This window comes from Wolffia australiana, chromosome 2 (assembly GCF_029677425.1).
Source record: "Wolffia australiana isolate 7733 chromosome 2, ASM2967742v1".
Lineage (NCBI taxonomy): Eukaryota > Viridiplantae > Streptophyta > Magnoliopsida > Alismatales > Araceae > Wolffia > Wolffia australiana.
Window position 1 is genome coordinate 16,735,481 of NC_135836.1, and position 22,361 is coordinate 16,757,841.

General features: G+C 41.9%; 4 protein-coding genes and 1 long non-coding RNA gene across 5 annotated transcripts in view; 2 read left to right on the forward strand and 3 right to left on the reverse strand.

Moving 5' to 3' along the window:
• Positions 1–725, reverse strand: part of LOC144717038 (uncharacterized) — a 4,113-nt gene extending 3,388 nt beyond the window's left edge. The window contains exon 1 of the long non-coding RNA XR_013585039.1: positions 274–725. This is a non-coding gene — a long non-coding RNA (uncharacterized LOC144717038). The remainder of the gene's footprint in view (positions 1–273) is intronic.
• A 5,533-nt stretch (positions 726–6,258) lies between these two features.
• LOC144717033 (calcium-dependent protein kinase 26-like) lies at positions 6,259–10,651 on the forward strand. Its single transcript, XM_078592347.1, has 7 exons — positions 6,259–7,095; positions 7,158–7,301; positions 7,385–7,537; positions 7,619–7,734; positions 7,819–7,986; positions 9,588–9,812; positions 9,894–10,651. Exons 1-7 carry the CDS (start codon positions 6,459–6,461, stop codon positions 9,987–9,989), a joined length of 1,539 nt encoding a protein of 512 aa, XP_078448473.1. The 5' UTR covers positions 6,259–6,458; the 3' UTR covers positions 9,990–10,651.
• Positions 10,652–10,699: 48 nt separating this feature from the next.
• LOC144717034 (GTP binding protein) lies at positions 10,700–13,512 on the forward strand. Its single transcript, XM_078592348.1, has 6 exons — positions 10,700–10,944; positions 11,156–11,216; positions 11,312–11,447; positions 12,498–12,816; positions 12,891–13,016; positions 13,095–13,512. The coding sequence occupies exons 1-6, from the start codon at positions 10,839–10,841 to the stop codon at positions 13,454–13,456; spliced, it is 1,110 nt and encodes a 369-aa protein (XP_078448474.1). The 5' UTR covers positions 10,700–10,838; the 3' UTR covers positions 13,457–13,512.
• A 9-nt stretch (positions 13,513–13,521) lies between these two features.
• On the reverse strand, positions 13,522–14,250 carry LOC144717037 (putative E3 ubiquitin-protein ligase ATL44). Its single transcript, XM_078592350.1, has one exon. It carries the CDS (start codon positions 14,107–14,109, stop codon positions 13,621–13,623), a length of 489 nt encoding a protein of 162 aa, XP_078448476.1. The 5' UTR covers positions 14,110–14,250; the 3' UTR covers positions 13,522–13,620.
• Positions 14,251–14,956: 706 nt separating this feature from the next.
• Positions 14,957–16,554, reverse strand: LOC144717036 (outer envelope pore protein 21, chloroplastic-like). The gene is made up of 5 exons (XM_078592349.1): positions 16,344–16,554; positions 15,778–15,852; positions 15,545–15,697; positions 15,253–15,351; positions 14,957–15,180 (listed from the first exon to the last, which is right to left on the reverse strand). The coding sequence occupies exons 1-5, from the start codon at positions 16,434–16,436 to the stop codon at positions 15,097–15,099; spliced, it is 504 nt and encodes a 167-aa protein (XP_078448475.1). The 5' UTR covers positions 16,437–16,554; the 3' UTR covers positions 14,957–15,096.
• Between the last annotated feature and the right edge of the window lie 5,807 nt (positions 16,555–22,361).

Consider the following 22,361-nt stretch of genomic DNA (forward strand, 5'->3'; position numbering starts at 1 on the left):
AATGATTCCTTGAGATTAATTTGGCATTGCAAAGACTATTAAAACGACTACGAATCTGGAAAACCACCTCAATACACAGGCCGCAGGTGAAATACTTCGACTGATATAAAATTATAGAATTTACCAAATTCTTCGAAAAAAAAATCGACCCTTTAGGGAAAAAAAAAGCGGACCCAGAACCCTAGCACAACTCATGAGAAAAAAATCAGAGGAAAATAGGGGAAACCAGGAAAGAGTAGACCGATGATAGGTGCAAGTTGAGAGATCATAAACCTTCTAATTCTCTGCTCCAGCCGCCGAACCCACCCCGGCGGTCCTCAAATTGAGCCGCTCTTCGGGGACATAAACACAGTAAGCAACCATCACAGATGGGTAAACGACGAACTGGGCCACCGCAGCAATCTTTGATACAAGGGGTTCCCCCTTGAGCACCCTGAAAAGAGAGAACGCCATCTCGCCCCCTTCCCTTCACCGTTTGCGAAATCGCCGAGCTTTCGTTCTCAAAAATGCCAAGATTCAAGAACTTCTTCGAAATCGCACCGGGCCGCCGATCAAATCCCACAATGGAAGCCTAAAGGCCCAATTATAGCGCACGATCGTCCAGGACGGGGACGACGGACTGGATGGGATGATCTTCGTCCCCTCCTACGTCCCAATTTTTTAGAAGTTCTGGAAAATCGTCCCATCCAGAGTTTACCCCATCCCTTATATTTTCGAACACGTTCCGTCCCGTCCAAGACATTCTCGTCCTGTCCCAATTCCAGGACGAAGAAGTGCATTAGGCCACTTGGAATTTGATACGGGGCCCAGCACATGTCGAATTCCAGCGGGAGCTCTCAGGCGGATACATGACTCTTGCAGGACGCAGAAACCATCCCGTCCACCGTCCAAGGCCTCGGACGGGTCGGTTATTTCATCCATGGATGAAACAACCGTACATCCGAGGACCAGCGGATGATTCTGTTCCATCAATTGTGCGAACTCTGGGGTGAGACTGTTTTTTCGTCCACGGATTAAATCACCGTCCCGTCTGCATCCGTGCACTATAGTCCCAAGTGTTCCTCCATATACTCCTGGACCTTTGCCAGACATGAAGGTAGTATAATTTCATTACTTCATAGTGTTTTACAGCACCCAGGATGGGGACCAAGGACTGGACTGGATAATCTTCATCCCCTCCTACGTCCCGATTCTTAGAAGTTCGTCCAAATTGTCCCGTCCAGGATTTACCCTATCCCTTATATTTTTGTCCACGTTCCGTCCCATCCAAGACATTCTTGTCCCGTTCCACTTCCTGGTAGAAGCAGTGCATTAGGCTACTCGGAATTTGACATGTGGCACATCACATGTCGAAATCCAGCTGGTGCTCTCAGGAAGATACATGACTCTTGCAGGACGCAGAAACCGTCCCGTCGACTGTCCAAGGCCACAGACGGGTCGGTTATTTAATCCATGGATGAAACATTCGTATGTCCGAAGACCGGTGAATGATCTTCGTCCCGTCAATCTTCTGAGCTCTGGGATGGGACGAATTTTTCGTCCACGGATGAAATTGCCGTCCCAACCAATCCTCCATATACTCCAAGACCTTTGCCAGGCAGGAAGCTAGTCTACTTTCCATACTTAACAGTGTTTTACAGCATGTTTGGCTACTTTCAATACTTGTACTAATATACAGCATGCTAGTCTACTTTCGTTCTCAAAATGTCAAGACTCAAGGACCTATTCGAAGTCTCACCTCGCTGCCAACAAAGGCAGCCCTTCTTTTTATGCTCACAATGGAAGCCCTACGGCCCAACCATTCCTACATCTAATCTAGGACCTTTGTCAGGCAGGAAGCTAGTCTAATTTAAATATTTAATAGTGTTTTATAGCGTGCTAGTCTACTTTCAATACAACATGCTAGTATGCTTTCAATACTCAATAGTGTTATACAACATGCTAAACTACTTTCAATACTTATACTCTCACACAACATGATAGTCTGCTTTCATTAATTGTACTAATATACAATATGCTAGACTACGTCCAATACTTATTCTATTACAATGCAACCTAATATACTTTTAATACTCGTACTGTTATATATCAAAGCTAAACTATATTCAATATTTATACTGTTATGCGAGGTACTAGTCTACTTTCAATATTTAAACTATTGCACATCATCCTAGTATACTTTTCATATTCATACTGTTATATAGCATGCTAACATACTTTCATTACTTGAACTTTTATGTGGCATGATAATCTACTTTCAATACTTATACGGTCATACAAGAGGCTAGTCTACTTTTTATACTTTTTTCTGTTATACATCATGCTAGTCTACATTTAATACCAGTATTGTTATACAGCATGCTCATCTACTTGCAATAGTTTTTTTAGTTGATATATAGAAGGTAACGATCCAATGCATGTGATGCATGATTAATGAGAAAAAAAACTTCAACATGGCATAAGGCATTCTCCCTTGTCACGAGGATTTATGATGCTTGTCTTGAAAACATAATCGTTAGATCTTCATATTAGGGTCTTCATGCGAAATTCTGCCCTAATGAACATTTATACTTTGTGTTTGACATTTCTCTCTCTACTTGACTCATTTTTGGAAAATATTGTTTTAGTTTGCCTACTTATATAAATTGTTTCATTCATTGGAATAAACTAGTCACATGCATTTAGATCAAATGTTGACTTGACATTAAAACATAATCATGATTTTTTTGGAGAATACATTTTTGAAAGCGTGCATTAGGTTTAAGTGACATGAATATCACCTCAATAGAAACAAATGGTTGATTACTAGTTTTTAATAATATTTTTAATTTAATAAAAGTATGTTGATTTTCCCCTAGGAAAACCATGTGATGATTATGTTCTCAAGTTTTGGTGGAGCTCAAACATTATAAATTCCTGATTGATTTGAATTTTAGACTTTATATCTAACCATTTTAAAATTATCAACTTTAATTTTATTGTTATTCAATTAAATTAGATACACAGACCATGCCATAATTCAGAATATTCAAAAAACGTTTAACAGGATTGAGTATTGATTTTAAAAAATCATTGAACAAGCAACCTAAGAAACTGAATGCTGACTATCACCGAAGTGTATTAGGATTGGATAATCAACCTTTTTGTTTTACAAACTATTGTTCGAAAGGGAGTAAGGAACCTGTGATCTAAGGTCATACTAAAATAATAATATACAGTATAAAAATGAATGTTTTATTAAGACCAATTCATGCCCAGTATTTCCTTTTTACCCAATAAATTAATATAGTTATCAAGTAAAAATTCATAATAAATAAAAATGGAAAGGTAATAACTAACTGCCAATGCTTCAACAAAAAACATTTTATGTAACTATAGTTTTGTTCCCCGTAGATAAATATTTCTCCAAGTTTCACATGAAATAAAGTATAAACAGTTTAAGAGTTAAGAGTGTAAGATCGAAAAAAAAAATCAACATAAAATTTATGTGTAAATTCCACGTGAAATCATACTAACATTTAAATTTATGATGCATTACATTTCTCTAAAAAATATTGTGTAAATCCTACATGAAATCTTACTAACGTTTAAATTTATAACAAGGAATAAATCATTAGAGAGTGATGACTCGGGATAGATGCTAAGTAAATTGAGTGGAAGTGGAAGATAGTTTAATTCTTTTTGAAATTTTGTGTTTTGAATTTCCACTGAACTTTTATCTTAGCTTAATAGTTGAGGAAGATATACGAGGAGTACGTATATTGAGGTAAGCATCTGTTATGAAAAATATGGTTATGAGTGACCTCAAAGAACTGGAGGCATATACGGCACAATCAGAGGAACTTCATATATAAATTTCTATGGTATACTCCTTCAAAGGTTAATTTATTATTTTAAAAATTATTACTATTTTATTTTGTTTGATTTTTTGTGCCTTTAATCATTAGGTTAAGGCTTATTTCCCTATATTATTGATGAGTGTATAATTAGGTTAAAAGACAGTAGCTCGGGAAAAAGTTAGTGATTATTCCGTACCTATATAAATCCATATTTTCATCTGTTTGTATATTACGTCATTTGGTAAGAGTGTTAGATAGATATTTTAGTCGTTAACTTTGTACCTAGATTTTTATGATTCTATTTGATGGGTTAGCAGAAAAAAATGATAAGTTTAAAGTTTTAAAAACACTCACTGAGGTAATCAAACTGAAACGCATTTTATTTCCATCTTTAACCAATACTTAAGAGAGTTCATTGTTTATTGAATGACCAAATATATAAGCATTGTTTCATATGAGAGCACTGGTAACAAGCTAATGGTTAGATTAATATCATGGGTTTTTATGCTTCCACGAAGTAAAATGTTCATATATGCATGTTTTCAAGCTTATCATTATTAAATATGGTTTTTATAATTATTTTATTACTTTACATATTTCTGGGTGTATTAATACAATTTTATGATATCTTAAGTTTGATTTTTTAAATTTTCTGACATCAGATTTGGATATATTGTTTTTTAAATATGGAACATATGTTTTTATGTTTTAAGATGTTAAAGTAAAACTGATAGTTGGAAAGAGGGACCGCTCCATAATCAATCAGAGGCTAAAATTCTGGTATGACCCATACGTGAAGTGAGAAGACTAACAAGAGTTCACAGCTTCTTCAAGGGCTGTATTCTTCCATGTCTTCTCATCGTGACATATCTTATTGTCTATGAGATCAATGATTTCCAAACCAGATCTGCAGCCTGGGTACTAAGACACACCTTAATTGGAGACCAAATCTCCATCAAACTCCCACAGCTCCCAAAAAAGTATAGAAAAAAAATAATGACAGGCTCGACATACATGCTTCCATATCCATGAGAAATGCCTTGATCCTAAGCATTAATGAAGTCCCAGATTAGGAAGTTAGTACAATTTAAAACATAATAAATTAAAATAAATCACATAAAATTGCGCACCGAGATACAAATTCTAACATGGTCCATTAGCCTTTTTAAACTGCTCAGATGTTGATCTTCTCCCCTGGTGGCAGCAGACAAGAGGTTGACTACTAAGGTTTGAATAAGCCAAAAGTCAAATTTTATTACTTCAGCACTGGCTAAAATACCAATCAGTAGACAAGGGTATGAGGGTCCCACTTATTAATGCGACTTTTATTCCTAGAATAAGTTACATTGATCCACTAACACTTGGGCCACTTATAACCGTGGCCCACATTAATACTTCTAAGTAAATAAAAGAACAAACTTTATGGGCCGCTAAAAACATGCGGCCCATTTACATAAATAAGATAAATAAAGGATAAGGACAACGTCGCTGATCAACGTGCCTTTTTGGGATGTCGCACATATTGTTACTGTAGACACCAGATGTATCAGACTCACATGCTAACTGCAAGTAAAAGCACATTTATGAAAAACTCAATAGATTCTAATTTTTTATTAAAAAACATGTTTGATGTTTTCTCCATCAGAAAATGCTCTTTAGAATCGTCTCAAAATTAGCTACCATCAATGAATCTTCTCATGCCCTATTTAATCTCGAAGTCTATACACTAACTCATATAAGAGATACAATCGGCAAGTTTCTTAAAAGTCAACAAGATTAGGTCCGCCTTCAGCTCATACGAAAATTCAGTGTATGTAACATTCATTAATTAAATAAGTTCCAGAGTATCGTCGCACACTGATCCAGAGAAGATTTGCATGGCCCACGGAGATATTACTTCTCAATTTTTGCTCCCAGCATGAAACAGAGCCGGGTGGAATTGACCCTTTCGCGATGTATTATATTTAGCAGGTGCTCACCACGCTTGACTTCTCTTGCTCGGCAGGTTCGGTGACTTTCATGGAACAAAAACCCCTTTGATAAAACATTCAAATACCAAATGGGTATCATTTCTTTCCTCCCAGTTTACCAAAACATTGAAAAACAGAAGCGCTGATTAGAAAAAAAAACTTACTAATGTGATACTCACGAGCAGAAAAGATGATGTCAAGAGGTCGTAAAGCCATAAATTCCCTGACGTCGTCCGGTTTCTGTCACTCTTAGTTCACGGTCCGTGAAAGACAGTACGTGCATCCCACGGTATCCTGACGCTTGACCCTATCACCGACTCCCCAAATCCAGCCCCGTTTCCCACCGTTCACTGACCGCGTACGGCGCGTATCGCCGATCCAACGGCTGCCATCGGAGTAATCTTCGAGCTACAGAAGAGTAAGTCAACGTCGTTCATCGCCAAGAAGGAGATAGGAAGGCGCGATCTGCAAGAAAGGTGCGATTTTTCCTCCTTCCCAGATGATACAGGATAGAGAAACTCGTTGCGAGATACCCACTTTCTCTCAAGAACAGTAGCCAATCCGAACTCTTCCGCCGGTAATCAGAGATCAAAGTTTGGAGATTTGGGGATTTCCTTGAATCGATTTCGATGCGCCGCCGCGTCGTTTAATGGGCAACGCTTGCCGGGGAAAATTCGAGGTAGAGCAGACCCGCCACCGGCCGTATTCCGCCGATCTTCCGCTAATCACCCGCCGAGACGCGGCGGAAGCGATGAAGTGCGACGGCGATCCTTACGCTCACACCGTGTTAGGCCACAGGACGGCCGATATACGAGACTTGTACGTGCTGGGGAGGAAGCTGGGGCAGGGCCAGTTCGGGACGACCCATCTGTGCACAGAGATTTCCACGGGCTTGGCGTACGCCTGCAAGTCCATCCCCAAGAGGAAGCTCGTTTCCAAGGACGACGTCGACGACGTGAGGAGGGAGATTCAGATAATGCACCATCTCTCCGGGCACAAGAACGTCGTCGCCATTAAAGGCGCTTACGAGGACGCGACGCACGTACACATCGTCATGGAGCTGTGCGCCGGAGGAGAGCTCTTCGATAGGATAATCCAGAGGGGGCACTACAGCGAGAGGAAGGCCGCGGAGCTTACGAGGATAATCGTGGGGGTCGTGGAGGCCTGCCATTCGCTGGGCGTCATGCACAGGGACCTCAAGCCCGAGAATTTCTTGCTGGCGAACGAGAACGACGATTCCTCTCTCAAGGCTATCGACTTTGGGCTCTCCGTTTTCTTCCAGCCTGGTAACGCTAGTCGTCTTCTTCGACCCGTTTCAATTACTGTTATCCTGACTCTTCTACGACAGGCCAAGCCTTCAACGACGTGGTGGGAAGCCCGTATTACGTTGCACCGGAGGTTCTGCTTAAGAACTACGGCCCGGAGGCCGACGTGTGGACAGCGGGGGTCATTCTTTACATACTTCTCAGCGGCGTTCCCCCCTTCTGGGCAGGTTCGCAGGGGTTTGTTCTCTTTTTTTTTTGAGATTGAGGGCATCAGTTTAATTTGTTCTTGTTGGTTGTTTAACTCCGGCAGAGACGCAGCAAGGGATTTTCGACGCAATTCTGAAGGGAAATATCGACTTCGAGAGTAACCCCTGGCCGGTTATCTCCGATAGCGCGAAAGACCTCATCAGGAAGATGCTTTGCCCTCGGCCGTCTGAGAGACTCGCGGCCCATGAAGTTCTCAGTGAGTGAGCTTCTCTCTGTAGAAAGAGTCTTTCTTTTTTGAAGCTGAGATGTGGGATCTTTTCTTTCTTTTTTTGTTCAGGCCATCCGTGGATCTGCGAGAACGGCGTGGCCCCGGACAGAGCGCTGGATCCGGCGATACTCTCGCGCCTGAAACAGTTCTCGGCCATGAACAGGCTGAAGAAGATGGCTCTGAGAGTAAGCCCGGCTATCTGTTGCAAAACGGGGAAAATCAATAGAAGATTATCGAGACCCATGATTTTTCCTTGCGAATGCGTGCAGGTCATCGCGGAGAGCCTCTCGGAGGAGGAGATCGCCGGTTTAAGGGAGATGTTCCAGGCCATGGACACGGATAAGAGCGGCGCCATCACCTTCGACGAGCTCAAGGCCGGCCTCAGGAGATACGGCTCCACCATGAAAGAATCAGAAATCCGCGACCTAATGCAAGCGGTGAGTTCTGATACCACTGTGCTAAAAGTTATAACTTAGAGAAAGGGCTCTGATACCATATTTGTTACAAAGTTATTGCTGATAGCAAGGTTGCCGCTTTCCCCCTATAATCTTTCTATTGACTCCTAACTATACTCCCTTTAGGAGCTGTAGACGTGGTCGTTAGGTTCTTTTTGTGCGAATTGTTCTTTCTGTTCGGTTTTCGACCATAACAAAAAACGAATTCGAACAGAACATTGTACAGACCCGTGTGCGGTTCTTTTGTTTGATTTGTGCGAATTTTGTTCTAATTTTGTTCGAATGTGCGAATTTTGTTAGTTTTTGAAAATAAAAAAGAACAGAACAAAGAACAAGACCTTGTGCGGCTCTTTTGTGCAAATCTTTTGCTCGTTTCAAACGAACAGAACAGAACAACCATGTCTACTCTTGAGCCGCTACCTGGGCTGTTGTATTAAGATTTTAGAGCATACAATTGTGCTTAAGGCTGTAGTTGATAGCAAGGGCGCTACTTTTCCTTGACAATCTTTCTAGTCAGTATGTTGATTCCCAACATTTTCCCTTTCTGATTCCTGGGCTGGCCCAATGCAGCATGGGTCCACTGAGACCTGAACCTGCAACCTGGGCTCTTTATACCATATTGAGATTTAAATGCCTACAATTGTGCTAAAAGCTAAAGCTGATAGTAGACGTGGCTGTTTTGTTCTTTCTGTTCGGTTTTCCAAACAGAACAAAAACGAATTCGAACAGAATATCGCACAGACCCGTGTGCGGTTCTTTTTGTTCACTTTGTGCGAATTTTGTTTTAGTTTTGTGCGAATATGTGAATTTTGTTCGTTTTAAAAATAAGAACAGAACAAAGAAAAATGCCCTGTGAGGTTATTTTGTGTGAATTTTTTGTTCGTTTCAAATGAACAACCATGTCTAGCTGATAGCAAGTGAGATTTACTTCTATATAATCTTTTTAGGCAGTAAGTTAACTTCCAATATTTTCGTCCTGCTTGGTCTTATTGTTGAGATCGTCCTGTACTTGCCCCAACACTTCAATGTTAGGGTAGCTAGATGCTCTTTGCTGTCAACCTGGATTGCTCATAGTTGATGATGTCACAACCGACAGAAGAATCTCTTTGAGGGTGCACTCAGTCGCGGAGAGCTACATCAATTCCTTTGCAACCATCTCTAGAACTAGATATGAGCGTTGTTATGTTATATTCCACCAATGCAATGGTTCTATTACCTTGACAGGAGGCAAGCTAATGTACTTATAGTTATGAGTATTTCTCCTTTCAAGTCTTGTCGCTGCCTTGTACACACCATTATGTCCCATAAGACTCGAATAGCCAATTGAGATATAAGTGCACACCATTGTTAACAACTATAGCTGATGACAAGGGCGCTACATCTCTTTTCCAATCTTTCTAGGCAGGATGTTGACTCCCACTTCTGAGCCTCCTCATCAACCATGGACCCTAGTTTTAAAAAGATTCAGGAGCTTACCAACCATAGTTGATAGCAAGGGTGCTACTTTTCCTCTTTGGCAGGATGTTGTTCTTGAACAGTTATTTGTAGTCTAATCTTGACTTTCCTGAACAATGTCACTGCAGGCTGATGTAGACAACAGCGGCACGATAGACTATGGCGAGTTCATCGCTGCCACACTACACATGAACAAGCTAGAGAGGGAGGAGCATCTCGTTGCCGCCTTCTCGTACTTTGACAAAGACGGCAGCGGCTACATTACAGTGGATGAGTTGCAGCAGGCGTGCAGGGAGCATAATATGACAGACGCCTACCTGGAGGATGTGATCAAGGAAGTTGACCAGGATAACGTCAGTAGCCCAACATTGCGGTTGACTTGTTGACTATTCTGGATGATTGACTTTTGAATCATTGACTTTTCTCTGGATCAGGATGGGCGTATAGACTTCGGAGAGTTTGCGGCCATGATGCAGAAGGGGAGTGCCGGGGGCCTCGGCCGGCGTACTATGCGGAGCGGCGCCCCCTGATCATTCTCTCCCTCTCTCTATCTCTCTCTCTCTCCATCTATCTCTCCATCTATCTCTCTATCTTTCTCTCTATATATCTCTCTATCTTTCTCTCTATATATATCTCTCTCTATATCTCTCTATCTTTCTTTCTCTCTATATATCTCTCTATCTTTTTCTCTACCTATCTCTGTATCTTTCTCTCTACCTATCTCTGTATCTACTTTTTTTTCTTCTCTATCCACTTATATCTCTCTCTATTCATCTCTATCTACCTATCTCTATCTATTTATCTCTCTATCTTTTCTTTTCTCTCTCTCTCTCTCTATCTCTATCTATCTATCTTTCTCTGTATCTATCTCTCTATCTACTTTTTTTTTCTTCTCTATCTACTTATCTCTCTCTCTCTCTCTATCTACCTATGTCTCTCCATCTATCTCTCTATCTTTTTTTTCTCTCTCTATCTACCTCTATCTCTCTAACTATCTCTCTATCTTTTTTTTTTCTCTTTCTCTGTATCTATCTCTCTATCTGTCTATTTCTCCATCTTTCTCTCTATCTCTCTCTCTCTCTATGTCTACGTTGGAAGATGTTGGGAGCTCCATGGTTTTTTCGGACATCTTCCAGCGTTAATCTCTTCACGATATAGAAAGAAGTGGGCACTGCGTTCCCTTTCATGAGAATTATCTGGTTTTGGAATGAACTGACGAGAGCTCCAAGAGAACGAGCGAAAGAGCTATCAGAGCATGAACCAGCGACAGTTTTCTCTTTGTCGTTAATGGGCCGAATAAACTGAATCGTCTAGGCCCAATAAGAAGGCTACAAAGCACTCGTTTATCGTAGTAGTAACAGCGCGGAAATCGGCCACAGATGGAGGTGGGGAACGGAGAAGAAGAGAAGAGACTGCCGCTGGAGAGCAGGCCGGGAGTCGTCTTCGTTGGATCTCCAAACGTCGGCAAGAGGACCCTCCTCTCGAGTACGCGATCCTTGTTAAAAACGCTAACTTTTTTCGATCTGAAATTTCCACCGTTTTTTCCTAGATCAAATCTGTCAATCTCCTCGTTCCCCCAATTTTTCCTCCAAGAAACCCTACTAATTGTCTAAACCCTAGTTTTACTTCGATCGCTACGAACGCCATTTGCAATTTTCTGCGGGTTGATCTGAAATTGCATTTCATTGGAATCAAGGGTTGCTTTCTATCGACATCTCCGATGAACCCAATTCGCTCTCTGGAGTAAACCGCCAGGGGTGGGTGACATATCATTCAATTTTCCTCTTTCTATTGTGATTTTCTTGCTGGATCGATGATGGTCGGAACGGGCATGAATTAAATAGTGGCGCAGGTGGACGATCGATACGAAATACTACTCCGCCGATCTCTGCGTGTGGACGGCCCACCTCGATGAAGATTTCTCCATCGCGACTCTGCGAGCTGCTCAACAGCTCGCTGCCTTGGTTTTGGTCTTCGACATGAACAACGTGAGAAACTCAACCTTCCTCCTTTCATACTCTTCAGCGTCGTCGTCATCGGCCGTAGTTGACGAATTTAGTACTGATTGACGGTCACGTTGACTGTGTACCACGGACGGTTAACGAGATCCGCCAACAGAACGTCAATTCAGTGATAGTATAGTTAAATATCGTCAACGTCAATGTCAACCGATCCAGAGAGCGGAGACGTCCACTGGGTTGTATGAACTGGATGGTGACGGTGACGGTGATGATTAGGTTAATGACGCCATTTACAAAATGGTCTTCATCCATTTCATCCCAATCCATCATCAGTAATCGTCCACGCCGGCGTATGGATGATTGGATGAAGACATTTCCGTCATTAGTGATCAGTCATCAGTTCGAGATGACGGACTGAAAATGACTCTAATTAGGGAAAGAGATGTCCTTTGGGTTGTATGAACTGGATGGTGACGGTGACGGTGATGATGAGGTTAATGACGCCATTGACAAACTGGTCGTCATCCATTTCGTCCCGATCCATCATCAGTAATCGTCAACACTGGTGGATGGATGACTGTATGAAGACATTTCCGTCATTAGTGATCAGTCATCAGTTCGAGATGATGGACTGAAAATGACTCTAATTAGGGAACGAGATGTCCACTGGGTTGTATGAACTGGACGGTGATGGTGACGGTGATGATGAAGTTGATAACTCCATTGGCAAACGGGTCATCATCCATTTCTTTCCAATCCATCATCAGTAAACATCCACACCGGTGGACGGGTGACTGGAAGAAGACATTTCTGTCATTAGTGATCAGTCATCAGTCTGAGATGACGACCTGAAAATGACTTAAATAAGGGAAAGAGAGCGAGGTGGGTGGAGAGAGAGAGAGAGGTGGTCAGGTGGATACCTGTGGGAGAGAGCTTGTTAATGGCAAAGATGATGAAATGTGGACAGATGAAGGTCGAGACGAAACGTGGACGTTCAGTCCAGTGTCGTCTTTAATTGTTCATTTGTCTCTGGTCTTCCATCCCTATACCTAATTTTAGACTAACTGATTTATTCAGGCATCAACTTTCAACGCTCTGAAGAACTGGGTTCCGGGCGTTGACCTGAGCGAATTCGACATACTATTATGCGTCGGAAACAAGGTTGACCTTTTGCCAGGTCACCCTGCCCACGTGGAATACAGAAGGCGGCTGCAGAGGCAGAGAGAGTCAGCAGATCCAGAGCCCGTTGACTTCGGCATTGCCGAGACAGACGGCACCAGGCTATTGGCTGAAGACGACCCATCCTTCCATATCACGACGTCCTACGTTGACTGGTGCAGCCAGCACAACATCGAATTCCTCGAAGCATGCGCCTCAAACGCTGACTTTGACAAGTGTCAGCACACTCAGTCAACGCTGACTTTTAGGTCCAGGCTTCTATTTCAATCGCTGATGCCAAATTCTCTACAGGTTTATCGGTAGAGGGAGATGTTCAAGGGGTGGATCGGATCCTGGGCGCGCTCTCGGCCCACATGTGGCCGGGAATGGTGCTGAAGACCGGAGAGAGGATCATTAACCCGACGCTAAGCGAAGCGGGTGTGTGAGGCCTCCAATCTGTTTGGGTTTCTGTAGCGGCGGCTCGTGTCAATCTCACCCCTTGGTTGATCTCTGCAGAGACCACAGACGAAGACTCCGACTTCGAGGTCGACTACGAACGGCTTTCGGCCGGGTCCGAGGATCAGTGGACCGGGTTCAGCTCTTCAGAAGCGCCAATTCATGAAAATGGAGCTTCCTCAACGGAGTGTTCTTCCTCAACGGAGAAGAAGGTGGAAGAGGCTGCCACAATTGAGGAGCCTGCACTACTCTCAAACGGATCCAACGGCTGGGAGAATCTCGAGCAGCTGATGAACGAGATGGGCAGCCTGCGGGAGAGCCTGAGGCTGATGCCCGACTTCCGGCGGAGGGAAGAAGCGGCGAAGCTGGCCATGAAGATGGCCGCCATGTTCGACCATGAAGATGCCGACAGCGACGGCTGAGAGTTGACAGACCAAGAAAAAAAATAATTCAAAAACCCTTTAATTCTCGCATTGAACTATCAATCTTTACCGCAGAGTCACGCCAAGCTTTCATTGCGTACGGGAGGCAATTTGGACGGTTTTTTCTACACTTTGTACAGTTCCAACAACACAAGAGGCCAAGACTAAGGAAGGAACGGAGGGCCGTCTCCGTCGTGGGCCGTTTTGGAGCAGGAGGCTTCGCACTGGTCGCAGCGCGGCGGCGGCGGCGCCAAGACCCGGCGGCAGGAGGGGCAAGTGGAGTGGGAGGAGAGCCAGACGTCGACGCAGGACACGTGGAAGGCGTGGGCGCACTGGGGGAGGAGGCGGACCTCGTCGCCGTCTTCGAACTCGGCGAGGCAGATGGCGCACTCGGCGAGTGGTGACTCGGCGGCTCGGTAGGTAAGCCGGGGCAGGGCCCGGAGCACCTTCTTCTTCACGCCCTTCTTCTGCCGGACCGCCGCCCCCGCCCCGCCGGCCCGGCGGAGCCACGCGCAGCGCGCCACCAGCGCCAGCCCCACCGCGCAGATCAGCCCGCACAGCAGCGACGCCAGCACCACCACCACGTCCGAGTCCGCCGCCACCGGCTCGGGCGGCGCCGCCGCCGACCGCAGCAATCTCCTCGGCGGCCCCATTCTCTCATCCCCCGATCGGCCACCCCCGCACCGACCGATCCGACAAATTTATGGAAAAGCCCCTCCCCCAACCTGTCTAACACGTGGCGCGCGGAGAATTAGACCGTCCAAAGATCACGTCCTCTTGTGCGAGGAGACGCGCTCTAATCCCCCTCCTAATTACGCCACGCTGGCGTAGTTAACTGCTGAACGCGAGTCTCGGACTGACACTCCGGGCCCACCCTTTGGGCCTCGCACAGGAAGGCAGACGACTGGCCCTTGGCCGACTTCCCGTGACTCGTCTTCTTCCCCCAAAAGGGGGAGAGAGAAAGAGACGACAGAGGATAGAGAAAGAGATGAGCGAGGAGAGAGAAAGAGATGAGGGAGGAGAGAGAAAGAGATGGGAGAGGAGAGAGGAAGAGATGAGAGAGAAGAGAGGAAGAGATGTGAGAGGAGAGAGAAAAAAAGAGAAGAGAGGGATAGAGAAAACTGATGAGAGAGGAGAGAAAAAGAGAACAGAGGGGATAGAGAAAAAAGATGAGAGAGGAGAGAAAAAGAGAAGAGAGGGGAGGGGATAGAGAAAAAAGATGAGAGAGGAGAGAGAAAGAGAAGAGAGGGGATAGAGAAAAAATGAGAGAGGAGAGAGAAAGAGAAGAGAGGGGATAGAGAAAAAATGAGAGAGGAGAGAGAAAGAGACGAGAGGGGATAGAGAAAAGATGAGAGAGGAAAGAGAAAGAGTGAGGACGGAGAAAAAGATGAGAGAGGAGATAGAAAGAGAAGAGGGGATAGAGAAAGAGATGAGAGAGGAGAGGGAAAGAGATGAGAGATGAGAGAGGAGAGAGGAGATAGAAAGAGAGGAGAGAGGTCGTTCTCAAAGGGCGGGTAGCCCGTGCAACTGGCTGGGCATTTAATGGGTCCAGTCAGAAAGCACACGGTCAACGAAAAGTCAACGAATGTTATTCCAGGAAGAAGAAAGCCATTGACCGGTTATTACTCCGCCGGGCGTCGTCAAAGACAGTATCTTACATTCCACTTTCCGTGAGAGTCAACGTTGAGTGTCCAGCAATTTTCTCGCAACTGGAAATACGGAACCTGCCATGAAAATTGACCCATAATTTTATTACATTTGCTGATATAACTTTAATTAATTACTAATATTCTTACCTTGTTGAATGCCTCGTATCCCAACTTCAACCGCAAATCCTGATCCGTTTGAAAATTCAGAATGCCCAAAGTTAACTCCGCCGCCAGCTTATTTTTTCTCTGTAACATCAAAGCCGCAGACTTTAAACAAATTTCTCGAAGCAGAGCCCCATTCCATTTTTCCATTTTTAATAAAAAATCTAGAGAAATGAAAAGAAACTAGAGAGATACGTTTCAAACCATAGAAAAGGGTAAAATAATCACATGAACTGTAGAAGAGAGACGGAAATAAAGGAGAAGTTCATAAGTTTACCTCTCTGAAGTCCTTGTCAACATCAAATCTTCCCTTCATATTAACGTTGACCAATCCACTGGAAGTCAGAGGAAATGTTTTCTTGCCTCGGATGCTGTAGGTCAGCTCTTTGTTTCCATTGTATTCAATTCCTAAACCCATACTAGCAGACGTCTGCTGACAATTAATCAGTGATAATGTCTATTTGTAGAACAGAAAGGGAAAGAATTCAAGAACAGTTATATTTTTTTTACCTGTGGATAAAAACGCCGCACAAGAATCGCCAGAAAATTCGGTGCTCCAATCTTGGTATCTATTTCAGCATGTCCCTAAAAATCCATCATCAAAAGAAAATTAGGCATTGAACTGCCCAAGCTCCCGAACTATTTGTGAAATAATAAAGAAAAATAAGTCAAGCCCATCAAATTTCTTGAAGACTAAATCCGTGGAGGAAGAATTAAATATACTAGGTCAAACCTTATCTTCGACCTTATCCGTTCGTGCCAAGTAATTGGAGGCGTGAAAGCAAACAAGACACCCTCCAGAAGAATGTTTTAATTATCGCACATCAACCGACCTTTTCAAGTTCGATCGATTGCTTCTGTCGATTTGAATCTCGGGAGCAACGATGGAATGTAGTTCATACACGGAAAAATCCGAGAAAAAAATATGTGGGCAGCTGCTAAGCCCTACTAAAATACGAGCGTACACGAAACGCGGAAAAATGAAAGAATCCAAGAAGGAACGGGTGACAAAACGAGAAGATAAAAGCCTAAAATGAAACAAAAATCGAAAGAAAACAAGGGAAACGGGAGCGTGCCTGAAGGAAAACTTGCGGAGCCAACGCAAATTTTTCCTTGGCGTGGAGCTTGAGCGAATTCGCTCCGCTACCACATCTCAGGGAAGTATCCATCGACGATTCCTCTGATCGAGTCTCTCCTCTTCTCGGAACGGCAGAATGAAAGAAGATGGCGACGACGGTCTTCTGGAAATCGGCAGCTCTGATAAGCCTCTTGTGGGCAACGAATGCGCGGGCCGTTTTCTTCAAGAACTCGACGGCACGTACAGAACCTCGTCAGCCCGCACGTGCCTACGTTAGGTATCGGTAAAGTGCTGGATCGTCCCGGACGTGGACGGTGAACGGCGACCTCCGGCTTCAGTACAGGGACGTGGACGAGACGAAAACCGTCCCGTCCAGTCGTCTCGGACGAATATCCGTCCCGTCCGAAAAACCGTTCCACCCCTTGTCCAGGACGAAAAAATCCAATAAAAATAATTCCAAGGTATCATTGAATTAACATGGAATTTTCTAAATTTTTAGGAACTACAGAGGAGAGAGAAAGCGGAGGGACATCTACAATTACTTTTGAGCGGCGTCAGTTAGTGTGCGCGTAAAAATACAGGGACTTTGATGCAAAATGTCATAGCAAGGCCACGTGGCTAGATCTCAACCGTCGGATGTGAATACAATGGTTTTTTGTCCTTCTCCAATCGTCCATCGTCCGAGACCTTCGATTGGGACAGTTTTTTTGTCCCATGGGACGAAAATCATCCCATCTGGTCGTCCCGGGACGAATTTTCATCCCGACTTTCGTGCATACCATTGCTATCGGTTCATCTATGTTCTTTCAATTTTTTGGATTCCTTAAAGATGTTGATTTTTGCCCAAAACTTTCACTTGTCAATTAGTATTAATACATCATTTGATCTATCTTTTTCCCCAACTTTCTGGCCTGATGGGATTCGTCAATATACTTCCCCTGACGGGTAAGCTACCATCCCAAATTGCTCCCACCCAGCACACTTAACTTTGGAGTTCCCTTCTAGTGGTATCCGCTATGGCAAGCCAAGCAGATTTTAAAATTGGTCAGATCCATGGAAAGTTGCCTTAATGTGCGACAGGGTAAGCTCAAAATCCATTCCCATCCCCGTCACCGGAGATGGCAACTATATCTCCTCCTAGAGAACACATGCATTGTTTTGATTTTGATCCATGCCTTTACACCGAACGCAAACCGGTCCAATACTATAAATTTTATGTTTCATACAAATTTATATTATGTGATAACTGCTGGTGAGATTCTCTTTATGGTGGTGGAACTCTGGTAATGATTACCATATCAAAGTTTCTATTTATCCCGAATTTGATCATTCCACATATATGATTTTGTGTTGGTTTTTTTCTCTCCATGGTCATGTATATGATGACTTTATCTCTCTTCTATTGATGAGAGAAGAGAAAAGAGAGTGAGAGACGAACAGTGAGGCTTAGTTTATTAAGACCAAATCCTCACAAATGTAGGGTGAAGAGCCTTATTGATATTCTTCAATAGTGTAGACAAACTGTTGCAATGTTCTTGGCCAACTTAAATACTATCTAGAATTTGCATTTGATGATAAAAATTTAGGGTAATAATTATTGTTAGGGTAATATTTAGTAAATTACAGGACAATAAATTATGCAATAATATTTCTAAATTTTTGCTTCCTTGGTAGAGGGTAAATAATGGTCAAATGTACACAGTAGGTAGTGAGATAAAAAGAGGCTTAACATGCAGCCGAATGCATTGATCACACTGTTAGGAGTTGACCGATTGTTGACCTTGATGAAAACATATATGTTGTGACCACTACTAGTCATTTTTGGGCAGAAATTTGGTTGAGATTTGCCTTCTCATTGCCTGAATATTCTCGGTGGTGAAGGAGACCACAACCAAGGGCGAGAAGAGTCAACTTACCCCTTTGTTGTTAGATTGCTGCCTTGGAGGGTTTGACAGCAGCTATTTAATTTCAGCCATGGACCCTCTTACGTTCCAGTAGTTCTCGCATAGTCAGCACCACATGCATCAGATTTTATTTCCAGTTTGCCATTCTTCATTCATCCACATCAGCGGCCGTCGCTGGTTTGTTGCCTACAATAGAGAGCGATATTAAAATTTTTAAGTTGAATCTGACCGTTTGTTTTTTTAAATAAGATCAACAACCAAGATTAAAATGTTCGGTCTTAAGAAAAGCCCATTCTGGTCGGGGCTTCGGACTGGATCAGCACAAAGCCCAAAATTTGCCTTCTTTGAATGATTTTTTCATACAGTGGCCTGCGAGCTTGGTTAACACCCTTTATATTTTCCCTGGAGTGTTCAGCATCTTTCTGAAAGTTCTAGTTATGTCAATCCCATATCGATATATTTAAAATCAATCAAAGGTACATAAATTTCAGAATTATCTATCATCTGAATTTAAAAGAAAAAGAGAAACTTCCCGCCCATGCATGCACGATGCCTAATACTGTACACCTTTCATGGTCATGCCCTGCGGTGTGCTCCCTTCACTTGTGGCTGCAGCTTTGGCCCCCAGTTCTACCTTAGAACTAGAGGCTGCTTCTGTGCCTATGGTGCTGCCTGGACGCTCCTAGTCCTGCAATGTTTTGTTTCTCTTATGTCTTTTTTAGTAATCATTTATTTTTATTTATCATGTTTCAGTTATATTGATTGTCATAATCATGCTAAATTCATTAAAATAGGAAATTTAATGCAATATGTGAACTGATGCATGTAATGGAATTTATTCATCACTTATCAAGAAATATGTATGCTTGTTCCTTCTTATAGACAACATTTAACCCTTCCAAGTGATAAAATGCACGCATTAATTTGAATATGTCACATGCTATCACCCTCTATGCAATTGAACTACATATGAGGCTCATTACACTGATACCTTGACCTGGTACACCTCTCCTGTAAGCCTGATATTTCTGAAATGAGTAAAATTATATCTTAATATCCATATTATTACTTAATAAATGGCTTATTTTTCAAGAGATACAACAAAATTGTAGTAAAATTCCATAAAATTTAGAAAAAGCATAATATCTAAAGGAAATTTCTGGAATATTTTCGGTATTCACTTTGAGTCATAATATATTCATATAATTACTAGTAAATCACATAACATTGTGGAAAAATTATTTTTATGCATGAATAATTATAGTATACAGACCATAAAATTTCACATGTTTCACTTCACTAATTAAATTGCATAATGATGAGTATTAAAATTATGCCAACCTCGTAGTTGTGGAATTCACATTCATGATTATATTTTCTTTCATATTATAATTTAAGTCTGAGCTCTAAAAGAAAATATTTTTCAAATGAAGATGCAATGATGTTTAATATGTTTCAATCCTTGCCTTGAATACTCATCGCAATTGTTCAAACAATGTTCATGACCCAGTGAAAATTTTAACTGTGTTTAGTCCATATGATTATGTTTTGATATATATATATATATATATATTCATTTTAATATCTATATCTTTCTCATTTTATTTAAAATTGAATGGGTTACATGCCATGTATATCCATATCTTTCATCCATAAATATTTGTCTTGATTTTTACTCAGTTTGAGGGCAAAACTGAAGTGTTCTTCCACGATCAGCTATCCAAGATAAGATTAGTGAAATCCACTGGTGAACTCGAATTTAAGTATTTTTAACTACATCGTTGTTGTATTTTGAGTGTCAAGCAATAAATTTATAAACCTCACTTAGTATAGTAAGGGTCGATCCTCAGGGAGCTTAGGTAATGAGATTATGCAATTTCAATTTAGATGAGAGAGAAATAACTATGATAATAAGAATGAGATTATAGATGAGAGATGAAGAATTGTGGAAGTTTAGCAGCTTGTGGGGGATATGAGATGGATTTTAATATATAACTAGATATATTAGATGATGTTTTTAGGGGTTTCGGAAAGGGTTTGATGATAGGAACAAGAAGTGGAAGAGAGATGAAATAGAGACAATTTTTAGGTTGTTTTTATGTTGAAATGAGTAAAAAAAAACTGAACTAAAAATCAAATGACATCTAGAGTATGAAATGAAAGGGAAACAAGGTTGGAATAACCCAAATCGTCGCTCAATCCTGCTGTCACGCGCCAATCCAAGGCGGGGCGATGCTAGACTTGCTCCGGTCACTTCCATTATTGAAACTTACTTCCAAAATCACTCCCAAGCATAAAAAAATGTTTAGAATGGGCTCTTGCTCCTCTCCTATCCCTTCTGGTAGCCCTGTGCTGAGAAGAGAGCACAAAATGCGAAAAGAGAGAAAATATAGGCATTTATAGAGGCTACTTAGGTTAAGAGGGGCATTTTGGTCATTATATTTTTCATAAAATATATTAGAACTGAAAATCAAGATCCAACCATAAAAAATGATAGATAATGTTTGAGGAAAGCTTCCTTAAAATTTTCATTTAATTCTGACATGTGGATAACAAGATAATAAGCTTTTAGTTTGGATAAATATGAGCCGTTAGTTCAGTAGACCTGATGATCCACCAACGATGGGACACGTGTCGCGATCTGGCTGGGCGTGACCATGTCCATTTTAGAAAAACAAATATCGTCTTTGACGTGGACCATTCGGTCGCGTTGATCGCAATCGGATGGTCCACGATATTAATATTCAACTTTGAATAAGGCTTGACTAGGGGGGGCATTTTTAACGGCTCTCTGATCGAGTTCATCATGATCAGATGGCCTGAAAATCTGATGCATGTCAGACAATAGGAGAGAGAAAATGCGGGTGCCTCTCTCTCCTCTTTAAAGAAAGATTCGGTGGACCCTTTGGGTCCATCAAACCCAACGTCAGCGATTGGTACCTGACGATCGGAACTGCCAGATAGCACCATGCGCCCGCGTGGTTCAAATTACAGGAAACCCCCTTTTTATGAAATCCTAATAAAAATTTCAGAAAAGCCCCTATTTAGTAGACGTGCCATATCTCTCTCATTTTAGATCAATTTTAACCCCAAATTTTCTCCATTGGATCAATAATTTCCTCCTCTATCTTTATAAAACTTCAAATAGAAAATATGATGCATATAATTAGGGTTTAATGCATAATCAACGTAACCCTACATATTGGGTAAACTAGGTCCTCGGATCAATTCCCTAACAAGAGGGAATCAACCGATTGACTTCTTAATGTGTGGATCATCCTAACAGAGTTGGATGGTCCTTAAATGTTTAATAACATGTTTGGTTATGCTCCAAAGTCAAAGGTGTGTCCGGTCCTTTTTCGGCATCATTGTTGCATCCATACCGCGGCAAATTACCTATCCCTTGCATCCAAATACTCATTGGAATTGTGAGAATGAACCATTTGACTCCACAGATGTCAAAAATAAACACATAAATATGCACAAAATGATGCATTTTGGGATTAAAATACCTAATTCCCATAAATGCGGTATTTCAGGTTAAGATAGGCATAAATGCATGTTCTAATGATAATTTATCATCTAAGAATATCATTTTAATGCATGTATGCAACGAAAAATTCATGCTTATCAAATCTTTTATATATATATATATTCATTTTAATATCTATATCTTTCTCTTTTATGTAAAATTGAATGGGTTACATGCCATGTATATCCATATCTTTCATCCATAAATATTTGTCATGATTTCTACTCAGTTTGAGGGCAAAACTGAAGTGTTCTTACACGATCAGCTATCCAAGATAAGATTAGTGAAATCCACCACCATGTAGCTCCTCGCATGAGTAATCCCTTTTCAACAGAGGTATCTAGACTCTAGATCTATCCACAAGGTCCTCGACACATCATATTTTTTCATCTTCTTATTTATGAAAACTACTGGAGATCAAGAGGATCTTATCAGAAATTCTGGTTAACCACATGGATTTACAAAGGGAGAGAAGGGAGAATAAGGTATAATTTGGGAAACACATCGAGGGAAACTTGCATGGACTTTTCTCTTTGAGGACTCAAGATCCTTTTATATCTAACTAAGTCTATCCTTGAAT

What these genes read in the sequence shown, in the direction of transcription:
- LOC144717033 (XM_078592347.1), top strand. Translation starts at nt 6,459, where the DNA reads ATGGGCAACGCTTGCCGGGGAAAATTCGAGGTAGAGCAGACCCGCCAC. An exon ending in CTCCGTTTTCTTCCAGCCTG is followed by an intron (nt 7,096 to 7,157) that starts GTAACGCTAGTC and finishes CTTCTACGACAG; the next exon opens with GCCAAGCCTTCAACGACGTG. An exon ending in AGGAAGTTGACCAGGATAAC is followed by an intron (nt 9,813 to 9,893) that starts GTCAGTAGCCCA and finishes TCTCTGGATCAG; the next exon opens with GATGGGCGTATAGACTTCGG.
- LOC144717034 (XM_078592348.1), top strand. Translation starts at nt 10,839, where the DNA reads ATGGAGGTGGGGAACGGAGAAGAAGAGAAGAGACTGCCGCTGGAGAGC. An exon ending in CAAGAGGACCCTCCTCTCGA is followed by an intron (nt 10,945 to 11,155) that starts GTACGCGATCCT and finishes ATTGGAATCAAG; the next exon opens with GGTTGCTTTCTATCGACATC. An exon ending in AAACGCTGACTTTGACAAGT is followed by an intron (nt 12,817 to 12,890) that starts GTCAGCACACTC and finishes AATTCTCTACAG; the next exon opens with GTTTATCGGTAGAGGGAGAT.
- LOC144717037 (XM_078592350.1), bottom strand. Translation starts at nt 14,109, where the DNA reads ATGGGGCCGCCGAGGAGATTGCTGCGGTCGGCGGCGGCGCCGCCCGAG.
- LOC144717036 (XM_078592349.1), bottom strand. Translation starts at nt 16,436, where the DNA reads ATGGATACTTCCCTGAGATGTGGTAGCGGAGCGAATTCGCTCAAGCTC. An exon ending in CTCCGCAAGTTTTCCTTCAG is followed by an intron (nt 15,853 to 16,343) that starts GCACGCTCCCGT and finishes ATGGATTTTTAG; the next exon opens with GGACATGCTGAAATAGATAC. An exon ending in TTGACAAGGACTTCAGAGAG is followed by an intron (nt 15,352 to 15,544) that starts GTAAACTTATGA and finishes TTGATGTTACAG; the next exon opens with AGAAAAAATAAGCTGGCGGC.